Here is a 26,892-nt window from a genome sequence, read left to right on the forward strand (position 1 = left end):
GCTGGTCAAGATGAGTTTTTGGCTATGCAATTCAAACTTCCGGATTCGATGTTGATTTTGTCCATCAGCTTCTGGGCGAAACGTTGGCAGCAGTGCCAAGGGGTCAAGCTCGAGGACCAAACCATCGCTTCGATTGACTCGCCTCGATAGTTGGCACAGCAATCGTCAGAAAGTTCCAACGACCAAACCGACGGCTGGCGACGATTGGCGGGGCGTATCTTGGCCACAATGGCGCCGCCAATGTTACGACCCTCGTCCGTACGCCGTGCGATTAACTCGAAAAGCAACATTAATCGGTCTCTATGCTGACGGGGTTTGGTGGAAAATGTGATGCTTATAAAATTTGCTTCCGTTTTTGGGCGGAAAAAGTCTACTGAGCGGTGTGATGCGACAATAGTTCTAGGGGTAGTAGAAACAGGGTTTCATCTTAATTTGACGGCTTCAAAACACTGGCGCAGTTGGTCACTAGCTCACTAGCTACTGCCCTTACTAGTCTGGTCGCTAGTTAGCGTTGGCTAGAGAAAAGTAGATTTAAATCGGTAAGCAAACTGTTAAGGTTCTGAATAGACTGCGTTAATTGTGGCTGGATTCGCTTGCTGGGTAGCTGTAGTTTGTGGTTGGTACCTTTTCTGTGTTATCATTTATTATCGTTGAATGCATTGCTTCATCGGCGTACTTTAAACTCTATTTTGACTACTGACTAAGCCGTCTGCCGCACTGTCTTCTTAATTGTAGTAATCTCGTTGCAACCTTTGGTTTTGCTTGTGTTTTTCTTTCATTTGAATCATTTGTTCAATTAGTTTTCTTAAATATTTAAAGTTTAGCATTTTAGTAATCACGATTTAGGAGAACTGTTTCTTCGTCTCTCTTTCTCTGTCTCTCTAAAAACTGCTTCACACCGTGCAACCGTTACTCGGTCCTCCGGAACCGCGGGGCATTTGAAAAATTGTTACGCGCGTCCGTTGAGCCGCTCCGACCGAGACCTTCGGGTCTCGGGCTTCGGGGCTCCTCTCCGGAACCATTTCTCTACCTTTACCGTTCGCTCATTGAATATTCTATAACGTCGTCACTCTGCGTCACAAGCGACCCGATGCTGCTAGCCTATTCGCCGGCCCAGCGCCGGCGGCTGCTCTAATTCGTAACAAAATTCGTTATGAAGCCGAACCGAGGGCAAAGTACTTTCAGTAAAGCTATGACGGGAGCAGCAGCAGCCTTTGCGTAACGCTATTAGCTAACGCCACCAGTAGCAGCATGCCGGCGGAGGTTCGGCTCACCGGAATCCCAAGAGCCTCGCCGGACAGCCGCAACAGCTGGGGTGCTGCTCCGTTTCCGGCCAGTATCTCCGCGCGCTTCCGGAGCCGAGCCTGTGAAATAGAGAGAGAGAGAATGGCAAACAATTACAGGAAATTCAACGAAAGGACACGCTGTATCGCTGACGAAGGATCAAAGCGAGGTCCGACACGCAAGAAGAACGATTCTGCAGCTGGTGCCACGGAGGACACCGTGGGCTAGACAAGGTGAACGAATTAGCTACCCAAGTGCGAGTTGCGAGTGCAGTATTCGCAGAAGAAACCGCAAAATAGTGAGCCAAATTACTTAAGCGAGCTATTCGGTTCCGGTGCAGTTGATTCCGGAACCTTTAAAACGAAGGCGACAGAATGTGGGTTCATCTACTAAAAGGACTGTTCGGTAATCTCTCCCGTTGTTGCTGTGACCAGCTTGATCAGGTTGACTAGAGGATCCCATTTTAATGAGAACTCAACTGGTGCTGGTTTCTACCATTTCAGTAATTTTTCTGAGAAAAGCTTTCCAAAGACTTGCCTCTGCAATATGCAACAGATCGGACCGCCCAGCGTCTATCGGCTCGGTTCTGAACTTCAGCACTGGCGACCGTAATATAGCATAATGTTCTGCACCACGGAATGTTGTAATCGTTTTAGTGGATCACATGTAACGGCAAAAACCCGAACGACCGGCGAACGAACTACCCAACTCCAGTACCGAAGGATTAAATAAAAAGCCCTCGTAAGTCGTAAGTGGCAACCACGTCAGTATAGTACCTACCTGATACATTTCGTCTTCTCCGGGCGGATCTAGGCATTCAAATTCACAGCATCGCTCACCTACGCGAAATTTTTTACAGAACTGAAAGAGAGAAGAGAGAAACAGAAACTTAATTCAAACCCTCTTAACACTTTTCAATCGATCTCGAACTCGTTAACCCCGAATCGGCCTCTCAACGATGAGCACCATCCGGCGCTAGTGGTGGCCAAAGTAAATGTTGTTCTTCAAAACTTCTTGGCCAAATTAATATTAATAACGGCATTCGCTCTTTACACATTTTTCCACCCCGAAGAACTCGATCTCTGTTTTCCCGAACAGATTTCCAGAACATTGAGCGGCCAATGGGGCCACGGTAAATAATCTGCTCTCCGAATGCGAATCACGCGAAGGCAAAATATGAGTGGCAAGAAATTTGATTAACATTAATTGCCCGCATTCGCTGCTACAGCCGGGCCGATTCGTCAGGTGCACCCGTTAACCGGGTTGGACAAACCGACGGCCGACACTGAACGACTTCCGGTTGTTCGGGAACGATTTCCCGTAAGTCGTGGCACGGTAATTGAGTAACGGGACGAAGAAGCGAGAGTCGGGTCGAGAGTTTGTTTACTCGCTCGGTTTGGCCCGCGTTTGGATCGCGGGCCAGGGATCGATGGACCCGGTGCAGGCCGCCGGTCCTAGGTCGTCGGTCGGGAAAATTGCATTTGCATGCAGTGGGCTCCGTGGATTTATAGTGGCCCCGCTGGATGAGGTTGAGTGGGTTCCGACGGTTCCTCGTCGGATGGTTACGCCCCGAGATATTTAGCCTTGTCCGAAGCGAAGCTGGAATTGTTTTCCTTCGACAAACCCGGACTGGGGTCAGGGCAGTGTAGGATGCTGGGTGAGTGTAGGAAAAATATTCCGCGGTCGTCGTTATTCGATTTGCCACCGTTGCACAGGAGTGCCATCGGGGAGGCACCGAAACCGGTGCCCGCTCCGAACCGGGCCACTAATTTATATGAAACGGTTTCCGATGTAATGTTTGCATATTCCCTTGGGCGAGTATTTTTCTAGTGCCCACGAAAGTGCACGGTGGAGTGGTACATTTACTGATTGAGCGAGCTTCCTGCGCTGCTGCTGCTGCTGCTGCGGAACAGAAGTAATTTTGCGTCCCTGAAGTGTGCTCGTCAAAATATGGTACAGAAAGTTGTTGTTTGAACATTGTTATCCTTAACGATGCTCACTTCTACGATCTCTCTGTTAGGCTGAACATTAATGACCTACTATGTATGCCGAATTTTCCTCGATTTTCCTCCGGGATTCGTTGTGATCGCGCGTACTGCAAAAGAAAAGGATACTACACCGGAGTATCACTTTCTGTTGCGACCCACTGCGTTTGTCGTCAAGCGACCGTGTTCTCAGAAGGCAAACCGAAGTCCTTGAAAACAAAGGTAAGCTGAGAATATTCAGGAATAGCATCCGTTAGGCTTTATATTTTTGGTGGAAAAGATTGCTGATTGCTTTTCGTGCTGTACGGAACGCTGTAGGATGTTGTATCTCCTGATTGAACAAAGATTCATACTTCTTCGAATCTGTGAGTCTGTGTCGTTGATAACAACGGTTTTGTTGTTTTACACAGCACGGGTTACGGGGCTTTAAGGTTTTCCTAAGGTTTCGTATGCTTCTATCCTACCTTGCGATTGTTCTGTTGACTTGCGGTGCACAATTACAAATACCATCTCATGATCCTTCCATCGGTTGGAGAATATCAACTTTGCCTTCCTCGTGCTCATGGAACGGTACGAGCTCGTCGTTCGTCGGTGTTAAGTACATAGGCCCCTATCTAACCTGGCCTGACCCAGTTTGGCACGGAAGATGCCATGCATTCTCCATCGCTGAACGATATTTTTAGCCTCGAGCAATCTTATTAAAGGTAATTGCCAATTCATTCGAACTCGAAATCTATTCAGGAGTCTTCATTATTCGCCGCTGGTGTTAATCTTGATGATGACCCCGGCGTGGCAGATCCCCACACCCGAGGTTCCGAGTGAAGAAAAGATGCTCACAAATAGAAAGAAAGTTCGTGAGCCACCGAAAGCAGTTCCGGAGCGGATGGGAATGGAATTCCTGTCAGTTACTAGCTTTCCGCAATTCGTTAGCATTCGCCTTGTCGGGAGATTAGGTCCAACTGATAGGTACATAATTAAGCAAAACGAGATAACGTTACCCCTGTTACTGCTGAGTGGGAAATAAATACATTCTTTGAAAGGTAGTATTTTTTTATTACAGTCATCTTAGGGTTAGAAAAGGAAGCATCTTTCCCGCTTTTCTGATGTGATGCCAGAGAAAAGAATAAACTGCTGATGACATCTGATGACTGGCAAGAGCGAGACTATGGCTTCAGCAGCTGCTGCTGCTGGAAAAAGTGAAAATAATAATAGCATAAAATGTGCTACGTGCCATCACCGTTACCGGCGTGAATCGGATATGCATGCATCCGCTTAATTATTGTTAAATTGCTTCTGAAAATCGCCCAGCTCGGGCATGACAGAGCGTTCGTTATTTTTCATCAACGCGCGCGTCAGAGCATTGCAACGGCTGCATCCGGCTGCTGGTGCTGCTGCTGCTTACGACGAAGCATCACGATCCGGACACCAGACTACGGTTCCGGTTCGGTGTCCTTCGGCAGGCACCAGGCAGCCTTTGGTCTCATTTATCATCGTGATAATTATCGCCACTGGCCCAGCCACGCTGGAGCCGAACGATGTCGGGAGCGTTAATTACTGTTGAGACCACGTGTTCGCCTGATCGGAACACTTCCGTTCGACCAAACTGAGCACGGTGCGACGGGGGTGCTGCTACTGTAGTCGCTTCGACTACAAGCATCCCACGGAGGGTATAATCCTTTTCATGTACACCAACACGCAATCGCTGGGCTGTTGTAGGACACATTCAATTTTTTAAAACAAAAAAAAATTGGGAATGGAGTGCAGCGTCAATTAATGGCGAACCTACGTTACTTGTTTGATGGATTCAAACGGAATCGAAAAGAGTTGAAACAATTTCTGTTTCAAAAAGGTAAACGAGAAAGCAAAATGGTTCCAATGGTTCAACGCTGTAGAAGAATGCAATGCGGCGCGTTCCTTCATTGAATGTTTTCGCCCTCGCCATCGATGCCATTCCATTTTCTGCTCAGCTGGAAATCGATAAAACACATAACGCGGCGATACTAACACCAACCGATTCGGATGGTGCACAATATCGGCTAGACATTGGCAAGATCGGGAGCAATGAAAGCATCGTGCTGGGGAACAATTGTAAACATTGTTTATAGCTGCGGGAACAGGAATGTTGCTTCCATCGTGTAAAGAATTTGAAGCTTCACGCTCACTTACACCACGTACAGTTGCCATTCCCCGAAGCAGTTCCGTGCTTCGCCATAAGTTTTAAACGAAACAAGACAAATGCCATCGCCGAACGGCGGTGACTGCCATCAATATCTCCGAAACTCTGACACATCTTCCGAAAGCATTCTTCGTCCCGTGCGGGCAGAACGTGCCAGATTCCCTTGAGGCAAACATCTTACCACGCTCCATTCTTGTGCGCCGTTTCCGTCCAAAGAGAGAGGCCGCATGTCGTCGTTGATAGTGAAACATAACTGGGGGGAGGTCAAAAATATGTGTACACTGTGCCGATTTGCTGGAAGCTATTTGACATTTTTGGCATTCAGCGGTACTGAAGTTCAAACGAAGTGAAACCTTAGACTAATAATTGGTCTAGAAATATTTGTTCGAACATTAATCGCACAAGAAATCGTAGGAAAAATGATTAATCTGAAGCGCTCTGGGCGAACGCGTTGATTTGAATTTATAATACTACTATAAAACACGAATGCCTTCTTTTGCGAAGTTAATATCCGGGTTGTGAGTGAAATCTGTCCTATCGGAGCACTAATTCTACACCCTCGCACCGTCACCGTCTCTACCGTCGAGCCCGAACTCCGGCGTAACAGCGATCTGGAAACTTTTTAATTAGATTCCCTCAATTAGCGTGCTCATAAAATTCAAACCTCGAAAGTTCCTTTTACTCAGCCCGGGACATACTTTGTTGAACCACGTGGCCACAAGGTTTTTCGAACTCAAAGTTCGAGATCCGCGGAGGAGCGGCTTAGAGAAGCGCAAAAGCGCAAGACGATGAAGACGCGTCCCTCATCGATTGCTCCCGAATGACAATGGGCGATGGCGGTGACGATATTCTTATCCACTGCTGCCAACATTTTGAATATTGACTTTAAACGGTAGATCACGCAGAGCAGGAGTTGAGTCTACTTTATTAAGCACAAAGGTTACACGGTGGACGACCAACGGAGGACGAGTCGCATCGTGCTAATTGATTAACTTTATTGTGTAGTATAATAGGTGGCAAATGCTATAGAATTCGCCACCGCAACCGAATCCGGGTGTGGGGAGCTGATTGGTGTCGACCTCATAATGACCTTGGTTCAGCTTATTCTTGTTTGTAATATTTTGTAAGTCCTGCCCGCTCATTAGGAAGCTTTTCAACCGCCATCGCACCAAAGCATGGTGAAACTTTTAATGATGCCATTTACATGTTGACAGTCTCGGTGGCAGTTGGGATGAGTCGATTGGGGAAATTCAGAAATATTTTTTCCCATCTTCGAAATTAACCTGAAGCACATATTTGATGACGCATATGCAAATGTCAGCAAGAGTTCAGTACTTTTCATCCATCTAGAGGGTTTCACAGCAATTAAAATATGTGCTCTGTTGCTCGATGTAGTTACCGTGAAGTGGAAGTTGTAACGGGTGCTGTTGCATGATGGGAAGCAGGAAACAAAACTAAATTGCAACATTCTACATAATTCGCCCGGCAAACAACAACTTCAGCCATCCGGGACTCCGCTACGGGACTCGGGCTACTATGTTTATCGTCCGCTCGAGTTCGAAGTTGAGATGAAGACGAAACATTGGCACAAACCATAGCAACCGTTGACTGTTGCACGCAAAGCATACAGGTTTTTTTTTCTATCATAACATGTTGTCGTTTGGTTCGTGAGCTGGGAGTCAGTGATTAAAGTGGTATGATTTTGTGAAAATTGCACCACCTTTAGGACTTTATTAAAGAGGACCAGGCGCCTCCATTAAACACACGCCACGGCTCATTCGGCCGACCGTATTTTTACCTGATGCACCACCGCAAGGTAAGTACCCGGTTCAGCCCCTTGGTTATCGATTATAACGGAAGACTCTGTTTATGATTCGTCAATGGCCTCCACCTGTCCAGGCGACGCTTGTCACTCGGTGCTGTGGAACTGGAACGGTGCTGACAGGGACATAAAAGAGAATTCACGATCAAAGCCGTCCATGTCTGAGCTCCTTCCATGTCACTGGCCGGTATGTACACCCTGTGAAAAGGAAACGGATATAAAAGCCCGTCGTACGAAGATAGTAGTCACAGGAACGAACGCAGTAACCGCAACCCGCAACTCCCGTCGTGCCATCGATTGGACAAACTCAACCGTCTTCACGGCGGCAATCACCGGTTGTGGTTTACATACACTTCAAACCCATTACCATCGCATTTCAATGGCTGCTGCAATCGCAGAAGTTGCTCAAATCCGTCGTAGCCTCCGTGTTCGGGGAACGCTTTGGACACACGTACAACGCTTGAACCGGTAACCGTGCCGCAGCTTAGCTGTCAAACTTGGTCGAACTTTGTCGTTTCTTGTGCATTCTTATCGAACCAGCAGCCGGGTTTCTGTCTATTACGAAGATTTGATTAAAATTCTCTATAATAGATCAAATTTACTAAGCCATCCATCCATTAAATGAAAGCTATTTAAAGGTGAGTGTTAGGAACAGCTAGAACAAACATACCACGAGAACTCGATCAGGAGTATAGACGAAACAAGGACGCTCAACCCTGTAATCAAAATCAGGGACACGTCAGAAAGATAGATCGAATGAACGAGTCTTTTCGATGACGACCACGAAGAGGTAAAGGCGGAAAGAAATACAAGTTTTTGAGCGACTAGTGAGACCCACGAGGACGGGCTCACGGATACAAATTCGTATTTTTTCTTTTGTCGCCAAAACAGTGAGGTTGATCCGAGGATGATCAGTTTGTGATCCAGGCGAGCAATACTTTTAGAGACAAAAATGTTGTGACGCTTTCTACCGCTTATGCCGGATGCAATACTTTCGTTCGATGCGTCCCTTTGGTCCAAACGGTTCCCCGTATCCTTATTCCGGTTTGGCTCATTTGAAACGCTACTTTGAAGTGCCACTGTTTACACCACGATAAATAGTTTTGATTGTTCTCGAAACCCGCCCATGCATGGTGGCGCAGAGCAACAGAATTAATAAAACGGCAACATCCACACTCGAAGTGGATGTTTACCCTCCACGGAGAGTCGCGCACGGAGTGCAATGTGTAAAAAATATGCAAATCGAGATCCTCTTTTCTCTCTCTCTCTGGGTTGCGTTCGAACCGTGCCACGTAGGGGCCATCCATTGTAAATTTATTTTCATCCGACATTGGATTCGATTGCTTCTGTCCGTTGCATTGGGCGGTAAATTATGCACCGCTCCGAACGCAGAACGTTCGGACGTAAAAAACCCACATTCGTTCGATTGCATCCGGAGCCGGAAAATGTTTGTTTTCAATTAGCGTGGTTGTGTGGAAAATGCCGGTTTCATTGAGGGGGTTAGCACGAAAAGTGCCGGCTTCGAATGCATTTTTCAATTGCAGCTTTTATCGGAAAAGAAAAACATTTAATGCAGCTGCTGTAATTAAGCGGTATAAAATCAAATGAGGGCGAAACGGGTGCTTTTTGAAAATTAGACAAATGGCAATGTAATGTCGGTTTAAATATGAAAGCTGCTAATCATCTAGCGTCAAGGGTTTTATTCCTATTTGATTTTAAAACATATTGATTAGTTCATTAACAGTGGAGTTTGGCCCCAAAATATTCGTTTCATGATAAATTTAAAATATGGAGTGACAACTTGAAGAACTTGGTTACAACTGGGGCCCGATACTTACATAAGGTGGATCACAGTAGATTGCTTTGCACCACAGCGGCTCCGAGTGGTAGCACACGCACAGACTGCACACACCCGGCCCAGGTACATAGAGTAGACCGTGCGCGACCGAGTTCCCCTGGAAGTCGAGACAGTCCTCTTCCAAACTAGCTGCAACGAGAACACGAGAGGCACATAAGATACGCGTTGGCAATGAGCAGGTTTGCTTAAATCATTTTAAATCATCGATCGATCGAAATTGGTACGGGAATTTGGTAACAAATTACTGAAGAGGTTATCGAGGGTTGTCGAGCGTTACTAATTGAATCTGACTTTTATCCATTAGACCAGGACGTCAGTTTTTATGCCTATGGTTCCACTTACGATTAACCTAGGCTTGTCATTATCCTAGGCTTGCTTCGGAAACCAAACCAAATTCAAATTCCGGTGAATCAGCTTCTTTAGACATTCGCTTCCTAGTCGTTCGTAGACCGACTGTCCAGCTCTGGTTATAATGTTGATACACCCAGAAAGGAGGTGACCCTTCAAAAGACGCTCCTTACATGGAGCAACCGGAATGTAATGAAAGCCTTCACAAAACGGGGCCAGCAACTGTGAACTTCGGAAGCACCAAATCGGTGATGTTGCACTTCGCACCAACTACAGCAGACGGAAACGGGCACAGCAGTTACTGCGAGCTGCACAACGAGTCTTAACGTTGATGTGGTTGGATGTACAACTTTTGTCGGCTGCCGGTGGGCGAACAACGGGCCGTTGAGCAACTGCAATACGAACCGGTTCTTACTGTACGGCCATTTCTGGTGCTGGAAGCATTGCTTGTGCCTCTTGAAGCCTTGAGTTTGTGTGGGATTTCAAGCCCGGTAATGAGCGATGGTAGCCGCCTGACTGCCGCCTGACATAACGCCCGCCGCAACCTCACTGCGCACCGCACACGAAACAAATGGGTTAAATGTCAAGCCCGTCAACCAACGACGGAACGCGCGTGGTGTATGTTTCAGTGAGTAATGTGGCTTGGAGACGAATCGCGAGATCCGAGATGGTGTAGCGCTGACTTAATGGAGCCCTCACGCGGAGGGCAACATTTGTCAAAGGCTTAATGCATCATAAATTGCGAAAACAAACTAAATTGGTTGCAATTAATCTGCGCCCAAATCCCGCGCGACACCGCGTCAGCAGTGCAGTGCAGCTGTGGCGAAGCGGCCCGGCGGAAGCGGCGCTCGAGGGAGTAACGGAAACAGATTGGTAACATACAGTACAATCATTATCCTTTACGTATGCCATTCGAAGCTCAACATGGCGGCAATTTTCATTACATTTGATTGTAACGTTAAGTGTACTTTGCTGTCGTACGGCCCATCGCTACTAATTACGGCAGTGAGAGCAACTAAAATTGTGACAAATTAAAGTCCATTTGGGCTGGCGTGAGTGAGCGAATGTCTGACACATTTTAGATCGTATTTTAAAGGTTTAGGTAAGTGCTTTACTAAGAACGTTATAAATTTAAACGATCCACAACGACATCCGGATGTGTGTGCGGGAACTCCGGTTCAAAAAACCACTCGTGGGACTGTCTGTGGTTATGTCAGGGAATTTAATTACTCGCTTTGGCCAGCCCGAGTCTGCCCGTTGCGAGTGCGAGTATTTCTGGAAGCGCCCCGGGCGCTGTGCGATCTTGTTTGAGAAAATTGTCTGAACAGCACCGTGGTGAAGCCGAACCGTTGTCTGAACGATCCGGGCATGTTGGGATAAACACAGCATACCGGGTGGGTTTATGAGGTTATGACGGTTTGCTTGAGGCCAACCGTTGTGGACCGTGCGTGTGGGATGCTGATGGTGCCGTTTCAACTGTCAGTCTCTGCCGAAATAATTGTGTGTGATTCGTAAAACCGATTGCTGACGGAACTGGCCGATCGCGGGGTGGTTTTGTGTGCTGACCGTGCCAAAAGTCGTCTGTCGTCGTCAGCATAATTGAACAGAACAACCGATCGGTGGCGATTAGAGGCATTTGTGGGACACTGTTACGGTACTAATAACGGTATAGAAACGTGATTTGTGTTTCGCAATATGTACTCGATGTGAGTGTTTCAAGTGTTGGGCTTTTCGAAGTCAGTATTGCAGCAGCGAACTAGACCTCTTAAAATATGAATGTCATCCATGTTTTAACAAATTAAGCATCGTCGGCCATGAGCAAGAACGCTGCGTTGCCGTTACTTGAACTCAGGATAATTCACAACCCGGCCTTTCCGTCCAATCAATGCCGACCGGCAAACGTGGTATCGTAACGATTTCTGTAATAATTTAATGCGAGGGCACACGTTAGTGCAATATGGACGCAGCTCAACATGGGCTCAACCAGGGTCACGTAGGTAATCAATTATTGATCAGTCCCCGGCACTGTTTCACCCAATCGAATCGTGGTCATGTGGGAAGAAAAAGTGGCAAAAAAGTTATCCGATTGATTGTGACAGAGTTCACCAGATTGCTTTGATTTGATTGAAAGTGTCCGCCATCGATACGAGACGGATAACTTGGATGATGAGATTTGTTACCATGCTACCCCTTTTTTTGCTGATTGTTTCGAAAGTATGCAAAGGATTTCTCAGAAATGTCCGTCGAAACGGTCAAAAGCCGAAGGGCTCGCCTGGGAAAGTTCGTTCGCCGTACCAAACGTCGGGGCCACTTGATCTCGCTCGTGCGGCTCTCGTCCGATGTTTTCCCGGCGCTCACGAGTGCCCGTACCGTAGTGGTGAGTGCTTCAGGAACGGTGCGCTGAGTGGAGCGGTTCGAGGCTCTTCCGGGAGGCCCGGCAAACAGAGCCCCCAGGGGACATAATGACGTCATCACCGGCACCAAACTAGTTTTGCTGCATCATGTAGCAAAATTCGTCCGTAGCGTCTTAAAGGCCACACACCCAACACGTGGGCTGAAAAGTGTCGAGCCTAACCCATAAATAGCGCTGGTCTTATTGCATTCATCGCTTTTTCGTGTAGTACTCATATTAATCGACTATCTTGGGAAGGGAAATACTGTCAACAGTGAATATTTTATATGGCAATATTGGAGCATTTGATGGCCGAAAATGCAAAGAATTCAATCAATTGAACTTCGATTTGCTCCCAGGGTTACGATATTCGCCTGATTTGGCTCCCATCAGTCTACTTTAATGCAAATCGATAAATCCTTCTATAAAAGTGGTGTTTAAATATTAGGGCACCGAAGGAACGATTGAGATTGTCTCTTGAAGGAGATTACGTTGATGAATAAATCCAATTTTGCCCAAAAAACCTTGTTTTCCCCTTTTAGGCCGGGTACTTTTCCTCCCATATGCTAAACGCTCTCCTCGCGTATATTGAGCAACGACCCCGTGTGGCGTGCGGATGCGAACGGAACTTCCCGGCACTCGACCCAACAGTGTAGCAGGGCAATGCAGTCTTTAAACAATTTCCATGTTGCATCCTTCCTTCTATCGGTGCTATGCAGTGGTTCTGCGGGAATGGTTTCGCATCTGCCAACCATCACAGGTCGTCGCAGAAATGGCCGTTCATGGCCGTGGGAGACGGACGTTTGACGTCTGAAAAGTTGAAAACCGTTTGATGTCTCTCCTTCCTGTCACCGTGCACGGCACGGGGGTTCCCGGTAAGAAAGAAAAAAACAGCAGATCCACACGGAACCTTCAAAGGAGTGCCGAAATGTGTCTCTGACTGTGGGTCTATTTTTTGTGACGGAAACTTTCCGTTTCTTTCCACCAAGAATCACGGACTCTGGTCGAAAGCGGTGGTGTCCCGCGAGCGTCCCCCTAGGACGCTGCACGAAATCATCCGGATGAAATATGTTGCAAAGTTTTCCGACGACCAAAAGGGAAGTGATTTGTGGTGAATTTGTAGCGCGCAATGGCTGCCCTAAGCCGGCCGTCCGCTGAGGGGCAGCCGCACAATTTGACCATCATTCTACATCATTTGACGTGAAAGAAGTTACTGTGACTTGGGATGGCCAACAAAAAAAAGGGATGCTGAGTTGGGAGACTTCCCAAACGAACTCCGAATTTATTTTATGCACCGCGATGAGCACTCTTGAAACGTCTTCTTATCCGATCCGATGACTGGCGACTCGTCATTGTTCCGTTTGCATAACGTTTCGCGCAGGACACTAATGCGCGCGGGCTAATGTAGAACGCGTGGCAGGACAAAACAAATGGTTCCATTTCACACCGGTGCCGGCGGCGAAACACAACAAAACTGGCTGGCAATTCTCGTCATCGCCGTCGTTGGCCGCGCGGCTGGCATTGTCCTATAATTTCCTATCCACCCGAGAAGCGGTCGATCGATGGAGACGCCTGGTGGCCGGTAGTGTTGCACGCTGCACCAAGAGCACAGTTGCTCTTAACATACGCGGAGAGCGAAACACTGTTCCAACACCGGAAGCAACCCGGGAGAGGCCCGCTGGCGGAGAGGCGGAACGGAAGTGAGTGCGAAAGGATGGAATGAAAAGCACAGCACAACGGCCCGCGGCATCGTGGCGCAGTGCCGCAGTTGCGGATTTGCGGTGTCAACGCGGAGGGTGCTTGACTCTCTCGTGCAAACACGGGCCGCGCCGGGCCGTGAAAAGGATGTCCTCCAAAGGATTTGCCCACAGTGCGGCTGGTGGTGCGTGGTATGGGCCAGCGAACGCTGTTGAGTGAATGTTCAAGAAAGCGTTGCCCAGCGGGGGCCGGGGTGCTGCTGACCAGAATTGCCCGGTGGGCATTGCGGAAATTAGAAAATGTTGATCGCTTTCGCCGCGGCACAGAGCACCCGACCAATTGTTTTCCCCGGCCCTGGTGGATCGGGCGCAGGTTGTGTTGCTGTTGGTCGGTTGATTAGTATGGTACAGTAGAAAGGAAACAATCAGAGATGAAAGAGGGAAAGAGGGAGAAAATGGATCGCCCATCGCCCGCGCCATCGTTTGAAGGTAATCCCAAAGCAGGCAGTGGGAAGGTTACGGCCAAACCGCCCCTTTCAATGTTGTAACAGCAAACAAGTAAGCAAGTGTCGATTGGCACATTGAACCTGCTTTACAACAAGACTGGGGAGTTCAATAAGTTTTGCGGATCGATTGGAGAAACACAAGTTTATGGGTTGAAATACACTTTATTATTCAGTATGGTCTCTCTGAACATCAAAACAACTGCTTCTAACGAAATTCCAATTTATGAATTCCATCCCTGAAGAGGAGAATCTGGAAGGGCTGCAAAACACGCTTCCAAAGCTGTTATGGCCCCATCATATGATGAAAAAAAAACTGAATACTTCAGTCTAGAGCCTGAAGTTTCTGAAACCCGATACTTCAGTCAAAATGTTGCTGATACTGCCCAGGGTTTTTATCTTTTTCCAGCCACTGGAGGATTTTCCAATACGGTATCCTACATTTTCAGATATTGTTGCTATTTTTGGACACCCTTGACGTGAACCGTCTTCAAGGCATGTACGACCACGCTTAAATTCAGCAACCCATCTTTCTACCAACTGAAGGCGAAGAGTCCTTATCTACTTTCGACATCCGTTCATAGGTTTCCTTTGCTTGTATACCTTCCAAAAACAAACATTCAATATCTACACGATACTAGAAGTGACAGATTGGAAGGAAACTTCACATACGTTCATATGATCGTTTTATTTTGGAGGATCCAAAGTCCGCCTGGTCCAACATCAGCTCCAGGCGGGATTTTAAAGACTCAGTTCGAGTCTGGTGACAGTTAAAGTCATTGGTGACTGAAAACCGCAAATTATCGAAGTCAAATAATCGAGTATAGGCACACATCAACTGGGGATAGAGAAAACCGATCTCTCCCTAAGAAGACCCCGAGTTTCGACGGGCCATCCTGGAATTTTCGTATTGAATTCAAAAGGATACAAATCCCAAAAAACTTAGGAGGCGATTGGAAGAACATTGTTGAAACGAACGTCGGAAGTGTTAAGATGGAGACTGTACCAACACAAAAGAAAATTAGGTTAGCAGCAGCGCCCTCTGAAAGCTCCAAACTTGTTGACCAGCCTGGACCAGCCTGGTCCTGGGTTACACAGTATCTCGCTGGTGCCTTACGTTCTACCCACAACGCACAGCTTCCAGTCCCGGGTACAGTCGCTTCAGCTCATTTATTGTTCACTTTTACGACCGGTGTCGGGTTACGGTGTGCTATTTTTAAGTCCGTATCCTTTCGTGCCAGCGCCGGAGTTCTAGTACTCCGGAGTCGGAGTGTCGGAGCATTCGCCAAATCTTTGTGGACGCACCCCTGCCTGGGACCGCGATGATCAATATTTAACCGTACTATACATATTTGTTTATTTATTGTTGCCCGCGCGCCCGGGCTGTCGCAGGTGAGCGACGCAGCGAACACAAAACACCGACTTTATCGCACCTCCCGACGGCAGCGAGTGGCCTCCGTGGTTCGTGCATATTTCATTTGGCTTTGGGCTCGCAAAGCTCGGCAGCTGGTCGAGGCCGAAATCCCGGCATCGTATGGCGCATTGCGAGTCGTAACTTGAGCACCTTTCAGCACCGCCGCGCCTAACGCCCCCGCGGGGGAAGAGGATTGGGTGACACTCGAAAGGCCGCCACATACATACGCGCATATGAAGGGGGGGAGCGCGGCTACCATTAAGGACTTACGACGCCCGCCCGGTGCGAAGAATTGTGGTGCAACGCGCTGGTAGGTATTACAATAATTACACGGCCATTAAGCCGCATGGCGACCAAGGTTGACAAATGGCTAGGATATTCACGCTTCACTGTCGTAACCCTCACAGATGCGTGGTGAAAGCTTGATCCATATCATTTTCCGGTGGTCACACCGGAATACCTTCCCGGGTCAGTTTTCATTTGGGGCCCAAAGGTCGGGGTTGAATGATTTTTTGTGCCCGCGCCTAGCGCGAGGCACGTTTCTTAGGGTGCCCCCGGGGTACGGGTCACTGGCAAGACAAACATTTTCTCAGATTAGTGGATGGAAACGTTCGGTGAGGCTTTCACTTAGGCGCCCATCCGTCGGGCGGTCTCAATGGTCACAGGCAGAAGGTCGAATAAATTCAATTCTACGCCATTGACTGGTCATCGATTTCGGGTGATTTCATGGCCCTGGTGGTTTCCTTTCGGACGCTAGAACGTCGGAGGGGCGTGACTTTCGGTGCCAGGAAGCGACCCTTTTACCGAGTACACAGCACGTGTGTTTGTGTGTCCGAACGGTCGGCCAAAAGCCAAAACATCGATCCATCATCGGCGCTTTGTGTGTGGAAGTTGTCGAAAGGTGTTGTGTCGCTGTTTATTGATCAGTTGTTGGGTTGTTGTTGTTCTGCAGGTTGGTTGGTGATAGACAGTGCCACAAGCGAAGACTATTCAGCGCCGTGATGGATGAGAAAAGTCCCTGCGGGCGGGCAGCAATCCATCACTCGCAATCGGACGAACAGGTGGTCCCCAGGACACAGCAGCTGCCCGATCACGCATAAATTCATCTTCACGTATCTAAGAGACGCTCTCGTGTAAGAAACTTCCTTTTGTCCGCAAGAATAAAAATAGTCTTGGCGCAGAAAATGCGGCCGCTGAAATCGAATAATAAAACCGGCACACAGCCAATATTAATCTAATCATATCACAGCGGTTAATGCCTGTTTGCGTTTTAAACGAAACAACCACCACAGCTGGGTCCCGGGCTAATGTACCGGCGAATGCGCACCCATTCGCCGAGACCACGGTATGCGCCATCATGGCGAACGGAAAATGGCGCCGGCTTCGAGGACTATTAATTTCATTATCCCAGGCACAGGATCGACGTCCTTGAACGGCACGCAACAGCCGAGAGGATGGCGTTTTTATCGCTCACCCTCTTTGGCGACCGAAAAATAAAACACCGAAGCATAAAACGCAAATCCGTGGAACTAAATTATTCCATTCCGGAGTGACGCTGGTAACGGTGTGTCGTGTGTCGGTCGGTTGTACCGCTTTCGCCCGGACCAATTATAAGCGAGTGCAGTAGTTTCCAGGCCCGGCCCGGTTCGCTAACATAGTACACTCGGGTTCGCCGCGGGATTTCTTTGTGTCTGCCGACGCTTGAGAGCACTTTGTTCATTAAACGTATCACGAGGCTACTTCCGCCCAGACTCGTCCCCGAGCAGACGGATCTGACGAAGGATCTCGCTCTCTCTCTCGTTCGTTCTGGGTCTGTTGACAGTACGAAAAGACAGGCAATAAGTGCCTTAATATTGCGCTTCTCGGGGCGCACACAACGCTTAGCATTTTTGCACCGAAATTTATGCAAATTTTATGCCAAGCCCGTACCGCGGCTCTACGCGCGGCCAACCGTGCCACCGAAATGCGTCACGGAAGACCGAGGGAGCCGTTTGGCTTACCGCCGAGTCGTGCCCAAAAGTCTGGCAATAATGCATCGGGCGAAACGCGTAGCGTAGCCCAGCCCGGCCAGGTAGTTGTTTGGGAGTTTTGGGGGTACCGATTATGCAGAAACATTGCGAACTCCCTGACCCGCTTGTGAATTGCGAACGGGACACGCTGGATTGACGGAGTGGCTCTACTGGCCTGGCAGATCGTCAGGACTCAAGCTGCGACTGTAGCTTCCGATATTTGATGGGATCCGCAACTGATCCCTTCGTGGTTCGTACGTGGTTCAAATGATACAATGGCTAAGTGGCTGAATGGAGATACTTCTCTACAGGCATTTGTTCACGCCTTTAATAAAATTTGCCCCATTTCCAATGGGCAATTTCCATTCAACTTTGAAATAAAGTTTGATTGTGAAAAAGGGTCTTTACGAGGTTCTAAAGTATAAAACCGGGTAATGTAAACAGATGGCTCTAGCTGTCACTTTTGTTCTCTTCATTAGTTTTGGTAACATTACCTTTTTTTGACATCGGGCAAAGGATTTCAACTTAAAAAGAAACATGTTTTAGTCGGTAACTGTGAAAACATGTTTTAGTTGTGTCTGAAAAGTACGAAATGCGGACATCCTTTTGAAGAAAACTGCTACAGAATCGCATCAAATGCTTGTTGAGGCTTGGTTTTGGAAGATCGAAGCGCTTTAAGTGGTTTAAAAAATTAAAAAATGCCGATTTTGACATAACAAGCAAAGAGCGTCGGAGAACTCCATAAAAGGGATTTCTGATGGGACAGAAAGGTGTAGTGTATCACAAGCTCTTAAAACCTGGTGAAACTGTTGATTCAGATCGCTAATGACAACAAATGATTAATTTGAATAATTCATTGATCGAAAAATGACCAAAATGAGCCAGAAGACACCGTACGGTATCTTGGCTCCATGACAATGCGCCTGGATGCAACGCCAAACTGCTTCAAGATTGCTTGATTAGCAAGATTGCTATTTCTTGCGCATTTGCTTGCAAGATTGCTTTAGTTAGCATAGCACTTCGTTTCCTACGAGGAAGCCGAAATTGGATGGCTAATTGGTTTGCTTCAAAATGAAATTAACTTATGAAAAAATCCGAATTTATAGTTCTAGACCAGGTATATCAGAGCACACCGACGTCGACTTCCAGGAGTTGTTAGTTCAGCTTGAATTTTACCGATTAATGTGCTCGGTAACGTTCGGGACGGTTTGGCTAATCGGTTGCCTCGGATTGGAAGGCAACTATTGTAGCTAGCAGCCATCTACTGTGGGCCTTTGATGTGGCGACGAACATTTGAACTGCACCACAGCTTGTGGACAAATCCCGTCAGTCGGTTGTCAGATGGCTGATGAGCAGGCCAATTCTGGGAAAAGCACGGCGTTGCCACCCTCAAGCGCAATCGGCAGGCCGGGCGAAATGTTTGCATAATTTATGCTCATCTCCGATTGCCGGCACTGTCAAGTGCGGCTTTCCACGAACGTACGCCAAGCTTTTCGACTGTCTAATCGATGGTTCGGATTCCATCCGTGGGATGTTGATGGGATCGGATGCCAACCATTATGATGTTCGCTGCGTACGTTCGATTGAAGCAATCGCGGCGACCGTTTGCTTGTTTGGTGCATTTATGGTCGACCGGCGCTAATTCGTGTTGGAGGTTGTGGATCCTGGATGTAAAACTGGATCTATCAAGTGTGGTCGCAACAACATTTCCTCGATTGAGAGTGTAGAGTACAAAGTTCAAAGCTACGTTCGATTGAAATAAAGAGTAGAGAATTTTCCTGAACCAAGAGGCAATAAATACCAGCCATCCAAACTCATTGACGCCAAATGTCCCAAAGGTCTCTCGAAATTTGGAGTGCTGCCAGCAACAGACTGGCGTCGCCCCGAATGGGAGAACTTTCCACATACCATCGAACCATTCGACATCGGCACAGTCATCAGGTAGATAGGGATGCAGAGGCTCACCACCTGTAACTGTCGCCCGGGACAGACGCAATGTGGGAACGCGCGAGGGAATCGGCATAATTTTCGATCGAAAATTGAATTTCCATTTTCATCAACACGGCACATCGGTGGAGGGAAAACTCCGGTGTTTTCGTGGAAACTTCAGGCGCACATGCCCAACGGGCGCGCCGTGGTTGAATTTAGCATCCATTTTAATTGAAATTCCACCAGAAGGCGGAGCACGGACGCAAGGATTCTAAAGAGCTTCTTAAGCGCATAGCCAACGACGGATTGTGCTGGGTTGGTTGGGGGTGGGTTCAGCTGGCCATTCGAGTGACGACGGAGAAAAACGGTGTAAACTTCAAGTACGGCCCAAAACAATTGTGCAGCACACAGCAAAAAAAAAAACAGCTAGTTGAGCCGTTGGCAAAGCCAGCACGCCAGGCTAAGTTCCACGAAGTTCAAGCACGGCAAAGAACACGGCCGGTGCCGGTGCCAAGTGGCCCCGCAATTGTTTCATCCCCCCCCAAAGGCGGAAGGAAGCAATGTTTCTCGAGGCGCCAAGAGTCGAAACACAGAGGGAGAGAGAGAGAGTTGCACAAAAAGCACAATGACACTTGGAGGTGGCTGTCAACAATGTTTATGGCGGAACTTGAAAAATGCCCACAGCATAGCCGGGCTGATGGAATCCATCCAACCCGCCGGGCCAGCCTCCACTCAACTTCCTTCAGTTCCCTGCGGAGTGTGCCCTATCTGCTTCGGCACGTGAGAATGCGACTGCGTGCAGTAAAATCTCAGGTTTAAGATCGGAGCTTCGATCGGAACTCTCCGGCCGGTCGAGTGCGGTTGGCAATCAGCATTTCTGTTTGCGTTCCAAAGTGTGGCACACGCTGTGGCCCCTTTAGAGCGAGCTGTAAACGCCCCAGGAACGCCCAGGAAACCCCCCGGCCAAAGGGAACAGAACCCCTAGCCCGAGGAGAAGTATGAGTGCCCTTGAAAGTTTCCTTAAGAAAGTGTGGCGTGCGCGCGGTATGCAGAACAAACGGCCAACCAGGCCGGGCCCGGCCGAACCGGATGCCGGGTTGGCGGGGCAAACACGTTTGTGAAAACATTTACGGTCCCGCCGAGTGCCATATGGCCAACTCCGCAGCACGGGCGGGTGGATAAAAAGCGGAAGGGAAGCGAGTCGAGTCGAGAGCCTCTTGTCGGCCGCCCGAAGAAGGTTGACTTCTAGCCAACCTGGCCCCGCAGGGCTAGTAGACGAGTAGTAGACGAGTAGATTAAACGTATGTAAGTGAAGCATGAAATTGGTCCTCCAGACTCGGCACCTCAGTGTGTGAGGCAAGTCTACGGGGTCCTCAGCGGGGTTTTATCCCTGCACGCGGGACGGTTGTGATGATTTGCACGTCACACGAAGTGCGGGTCCTACGGGTTCACTCAACCAGCAAGTGCATAATGTCGTCTTGCACCGTGATACAGCCCGCTCCCACCACATGTTCCAACACAGCACATGTTGGAACAGGAACTGCCATGTGCTGTGCCATGGGCGAGCAACAGACTTCGGAACTATATCAACAACTTTTTTCCTGCTTCCCGACTTGCATTCGGTCTTGGGTGGCCGCGCGTGTGACGTAAAATTAATTATCTTCCCAGGCTAAGACCGGGTAAAGGATGCCGGTGTTTGCCCGGGGAAGCAGGGTTTTTGCACCCAACTATGGTAATTGACTCGGATGACCATGTGCAGGTCCTCCAACCGCATACCGGTGACTTTTTCGAGTGCATCGCAAACATTTGTTGATCGGGTTTTTGGTGTCCCGGCGTGTCGGGCGAGTTGGCGAGTTTCCAAGAAGCTGACCGTTCCGGTCGTTCCAGTTTGAGGTTGCGAAACTTCGAGCCCCGGCACTGATGACAAAGTTGGTCGGGAAGTTATTCGCAAGTCTCGATCAACGAAGGACTCACCGGTGACCGGTACCGGGTGAAGGCACCGGTGGAAAAGTCAGTCAGCTAGCGTGGTGTGCGTAAACTTGATGCTCGCTGGCAATTAATAACCTATTTAGCGTTTGGCGAAGGTAATTAAATTACGTAGCACTGACACTTCAATCGCGTCAATTGATTTGATTGGTTTGTATCAAACTTGAGGCACTCCGACGTTACCGACGGGGACATCAAAGCGTGAGCGCGCAAACAAAGCACAGCAATTAATCATTTTAAAACCGTTCCATCAACACCTCGGTGTTCACTCGGAGTGGCTTGCATTCTTCTACATTATTGCGCTTCCGTTCGCCCTATGGAAGCGCTTAAACGTGAGGCGATATCTGGGCCGGTGAGCGGAGCGTAAAAATATCGGCCCACGGGTATTCATTCGGCGCCATCCGGTGCTGTGAAGAGAGGTAAAAAGCGGCCCATTCGCGGTACTTACCTACGTAGCCCATCAGCACGCTGAGCAGGGGCACAGCGGCCAGCAGATGCAGCTTCCTATTCATGGTGTGACGACCCAGCTGGACTCGCTGGAGCTGCAGTAATGCTGCAGTAATTGAGGACGATGGTGATTGAGGGGGTGTGCCGAGCCAGGTCAGCCCAGGCCGGGCCAGGACGCGGGATAATTTGGTCGATGAATGGCCGCAACGCGCACCGCGGAAGCTTACGTTTTGCGTTTCCGGCTTACAACACTTCCACAGCGCGCGGTTCACTCGGTTAGTCGCTCTTGCCACACCATCACCTTTGCTGCCACTTCCTCATCACTACTTTTGCCTTCGAACGGCGGATTATTTTTATATGGCGACCGTTTCAACCGTGTTTATTCCACCTTCTGGTTTGTGTACTGTGCACTTCTCGGAAAACGCTCGGACGACACCCGTAACTCGGAGAGCATTTGAAACCGGCACTCACTGTGGCTGGACCCGCAATTTACTGGACCTCTTGATTGCGTTGCGTGCCTTTCTCTATCACACTCATCATCACTTCAGCTGTTGGAGGAAACGTAGCAAAAAATGAAGAATTATAACTAAATCACCACACCACACTCTGGTACGTCTCCGGTTCCGGATATTGATCCACTCCGATGCTCTAACCAGAACACGATTTCGTCCCGGACGCGATCGATAACACCGACGAACACTCGCGTGCGTGCGATACGATTCTCTATCTCCGCGAAAGGAGAAGCAAATCCGAAAGAAGACCATGCACCTTACAACTCGATGACGGGGTTTCAAACACGGGGTTTCTCGTTTCGTAAGTATCAAGAAAAATCTGTCAAGAACCCGGTGGGTGAGCTCCTAGTGGGGATCTTCGAGCGAGAAAAGTCGATCTTCGTAGCCAGCCCAGCTAGAAAGAGTGCCCCATCACAGGCGTTAATTTATCATTCTAAATGATTTATGGGACCGGGTGGACCGGCCCGGTGGCGAGTAACCCGATCGCGATGGTGGGTCTTTGTGGATGCGGGCCGCGCACACAAACATCGTTGAAAAGTGGGCAAGAATCAAAATAAAAACCCAGAACCGAAGCTCTCCCAATCCGCCAAGTTACCGCGTCCTTCCGAAAAGGCCACGGCGGAGGTACCACATTATACGGGAGGGTTTTGGGAAATTAAAGTGAAACTTAATCCCCCAGAGGATGTCCAGGGGATCGATGGTGATGGTGGCGAAATGGACACCTCATTGGGCTTCCCGCTGAGTCGGCGATAATCATTTTTCCGGCGAGCATCATCATGGTGGACGCTTCTTCCTATTCGTGATTGTTTTTACCAACCACATCGAATTGTGGCTCAGTTGATGGCACCGTTGGGCTGGGTCTACCTGTTACCTGGGTTTGCAACTGTAAATTAAACCTAATGCCATTTACTGCTGATGGATGAAAGGAATAATTTATCTCTGCGTCAAAGTGGAGTGGATCTCCGAGAAAAAGGGCCATTTTTGACAGCTTCCTACAACGCGCCGGTCCCATTTCCACCACCACCACCACACCGGGGGGGGACTATTCAATCTCTTTGAGCAGCGCTTTCGCTCCGTACGTACACGTCACGAAGAATGGGCGTACGGGGCGTGAAAAGTCTTTGTTATTGTGCAGCACTCGCCGGATGGCACGAGGCAGCCCGGCGTAGAATGGCTGATGAGCTTTGTAAAGCGATATCACCGGAAGCCGTTCTTGGAAGTGCCACAAGTCGCAGAGCCGGCGGCTGAGTGCGAAGTAATATTAAAACACAACCTGCGCGCCCTGCCCCGAGCCTTCGTGTGCTCGATTATCACGTTGTGTCCCATTTTATCCGCTGCTCCGGATGGCCTTCTCTCGTAGGCTCCAGAAAGTGGCTAAATAAGAAGGAAGCACCTGCACAGCAGCCGCAGCGCACTTGTCATGCACGCGGTGCCCTTGTAGGAGGCGAAAAACAAAGCGATTTTCGGTTTTCATTCGCCCCCCCGGGAGCTTTGGTGCGGTTAGCTTGTATCAATTTATTGCTCCTGGGGGCCCCGGTCGAATCGCTTTCCATTCCAAAAGGTTAACATTGCCCCGTAGCCCCGGCACCGTGCTGCTCGTCGGTATGTGGTTGGCGGACCAAGGCATACCAACTGCTGGAACGTATCTCTCTTTGGCGTATCTAATTTCGCCTTCAGGGCGAACTCGGTGCATGTGGTGACAGTGGTGGGATCTAGTTTTCACAACTTCGGCAAACTTCGTCTTCATCACAATCCGGTCCGACCTCCCGCTGGCTGGGTGTCGAGTTTTTCTCGCACATTATTCCGTTTTCACAACACCAACCACGCAACGGGCGGCGCGAATGACGGAGTGCTGTGTCGGAGGAGAGATCGGAGGAGAACCGTGCAGTGCCAGCGATGGTTCGCCGAACATTTATAATTCGTTTCGAATATATCAATTCGATTCGATTACTCCGTGGCCGTTCGGAGAGGCTGTCATAAGTTGTTCGCCCCTCGATGCCCAGCAGGACCTGGCTGTTTGTGGTTGTTGTCATAAATCTCGTCGCACAATGACCGTCAATGGTCGGTGCGCTTGTCATCCGCACAATGTACGGACGGCCATCTAACGAGCTACTTGAATCAACAATCATCCTTTTGTGGTGGTTCTCCCCTGGCGTAAGTAACCTTCCCAGCGGGTGCAATTGTTTACTTCCTGTCCAAAACCATCCCGTATTCGTTTCGCATTCGGAAAACTATTTTTGGCAGTAACGTCATGTCAGGGCGCGATGGTAACATCACCGGAGTCGGAACCACCCAGCAGCATCGGCAGCATCGCATAATCCGCCCGGGAAGCCCGGAACCGGTGTTTGTGCCGTAGGTGCCCTAAAAATAAGACAAAGGCCGCCGGTCGGTCGGTCGGTCGGTTGGGGACCGATGAAGCTATTTTGAAATGTAGCTTTGCCGCAGAGCGGCTAAAAATAAATCAAACGGGACGTGGCATGGTGTGGCGTTTAAAATTGCATGCGAATCACCATCGGCGCCGCTGGTCATTTTGCGGGACGCAAAACCTGGACATTCCCACTGCCACGGTCCCGATTCCCGACGGTCCCAGGCCGGAGCTCGGACCGGCCGGCAGTCGGACGATTTGAATATGTATGAACCCGCTCCCGGGCGCTCGTTTTGCGGTGATCGAAACGAAGGGTTTGCTAAACAAAAAACACCGGGGATGGAAAATAGAACCGCCAGCCACCGACAGCGCATTGGGGGCCGTAGTTGCTCTGTAATCCGGTGGCCAAATGGCTAACCCACAAAGCCGCTCAATTCCATGCCCAGGCTGGGCCAAAGTTGAGCAAATCGAATTTACAATCGCGCGCGGCCCGAATGAAAATTAATGCGTAACTCAACTCAAGTCGGGGAAGAATTGGGCTGACTTGGCCTCGAGATGTTCCGTTCCGGTCGGGTCGGGGACTTTGGGCGATATTTGATGTTTGCCAATCGCACGTTTGGGAGGTCAACCACCGGAAGGGTGAGTCGGAAGGTTGATCTTGACGGGCAATTAGGGTGCCGCAGGGTGCGCGCCACGCGGGAAAAGTAAATTGAGAACCGCAAATATCCGACACCGTCTTCTCGTCCGGGAAGCAACGGTTGGCCGGTGCCACGTCAGGGCACGGAGAAGCCAAACTTTGGCTACACTCTCATTGGTAAAGTGACTGATTGGAACACGCTGGCACACCACACCGGACTGGCGGAATGGGCCACGCTCGGTGGCAGGGAGTGTCAAGTGACACCTTTTCGGTCACCTTTGCCCAGAGGGAGCTCAGAGGAATTTAGGGCCCCGGTAGGTGGGAGCGTTCCATTAGGGACGATGAAGCCATTGCGTGACGAAAACCCATTGAATGCATTACACGGCGAAAGTGGCCCACGGCGTGGCCATCGTGGTACCCCATTGGAATGGAACCGCCTTATTAATGTCAGGAGATTATCTGGAGCTAATAATGGGCGATTCCTGTTTAATAGTTCTCCATTAAAGTTACTACAACAATGACGATATTCCCAAAAGAGTTCCGTACTGTCCGTTGGTTCGTTTCCAGCAACTGACCTGAGTTTGGTTCAAAACTGTGTTCTTGGACATTTCAACAACAATACTGGGTGTAAACTTGTAAAAATGTTCCGTTTTTATTTCCGCAATTCCGCACAATAAATCACACAGCGCACAGCGGGACCGTTTGCCGCTTACACGCTTTGGCCTATCCGATTGATGGTCCGCCTCCGGGTGCGCCGCTTCGAATATTAGCTCGGGCCAATTTCCGGCCCCGGCCCGGCATATGCGACTTGCCATTCGAGAGCATCCCACATCCGTAACGAGGCACCGCGGAATATAAATTTCCCATCCCAAGGGCGCCGTGTTTGTGTTGTGCCTCGGTTTGTCCTTCGCCGAAGGGAGAAAGAGACAGAGACAGCGAAAGTGAGAGCGAGATAGTAAAAGAAACAGAGAAGTCATCCATCCGTCCGTGGGCTTGTGATTCGGCGAAATATTATGCCGCCATTATGCCAATGCCTGTTACGGGAGGCATTAGCATGTGTGAGAAATGGCGGCCATCGCGTCCATCGCATCCATAACACGGCCACGGTGCCAGCGGCCTACGGGCCGAGTGTCGAGTGGTGCGTTGGTGAGAAGGTATCGGTACCCGGTGGCTACTCTGGAGGGTATCCTGACAGCGGTGTCCTATGCTACCAGGAGGAGTTGGTTGGTTTGATGGTGTCCAGGTCCAGTGTCCAGAACGCCAGTGGAACACGGTCCGGAATTCGGAATAGACCAAGTTTACCCCGAGGACTGGGTTTCTAAATCCAACGCCAAGAGAAGCGGCTGGATCCACCAATAGAACCAGCTATTGAGCAGTCCATACAGGAGATTTTGACTGAAATGCTGTACGACTTGAGCCACATTGAAGGTTTTTGGTGAACACCTTCAACCTTAAGGACCGACACTCAGTATACCCCGACACTAAAGTTTACCAGGCTGTTCAATAAGTTTTGAGTTTCTACAATAGA

General features: G+C 49.2%; 1 protein-coding gene across 1 annotated transcript; it reads right to left on the minus strand.

Annotated features, from left to right (window-relative positions):
- Positions 1-689: 689 nt before the first annotated feature.
- LOC128273372 (uncharacterized) lies at positions 690-22,378 on the minus strand. The gene is made up of 4 exons (XM_053011317.1): positions 21,852-22,378; positions 9,106-9,254; positions 2,065-2,145; positions 690-1,364 (listed from the first exon to the last, which is right to left on the minus strand). Exons 1-4 carry the CDS (start codon positions 21,913-21,915, stop codon positions 1,191-1,193), a joined length of 468 nt encoding a protein of 155 aa, XP_052867277.1. The 5' UTR covers positions 21,916-22,378; the 3' UTR covers positions 690-1,190.
- Positions 22,379-26,892: the final 4,514 nt, after the last annotated feature.

Source organism: Anopheles cruzii, chromosome 3 (genome assembly GCF_943734635.1).
Source record: "Anopheles cruzii chromosome 3, idAnoCruzAS_RS32_06, whole genome shotgun sequence".
Lineage (NCBI taxonomy): Eukaryota > Metazoa > Arthropoda > Insecta > Diptera > Culicidae > Anopheles > Anopheles cruzii.

Coding starts and splice junctions, on each gene's coding strand:
- LOC128273372 (XM_053011317.1), bottom strand. CDS start 21,915: ATGAATAGGAAGCTGCATCTGCTGGCCGCTGTGCCCCTGCTCAGCGTG. Junction 9,255..21,851: donor CGTGCTGATGGGCTACGTAG/GTAAGTACCGCG, acceptor TTCTCGTTGCAG/CTAGTTTGGAAGAGGACTGT. Junction 2,146..9,105: donor TCTACTGTGATCCACCTTAT/GTAAGTATCGGG, acceptor TCTCTCTTTCAG/TTCTGTAAAAAATTTCGCGT.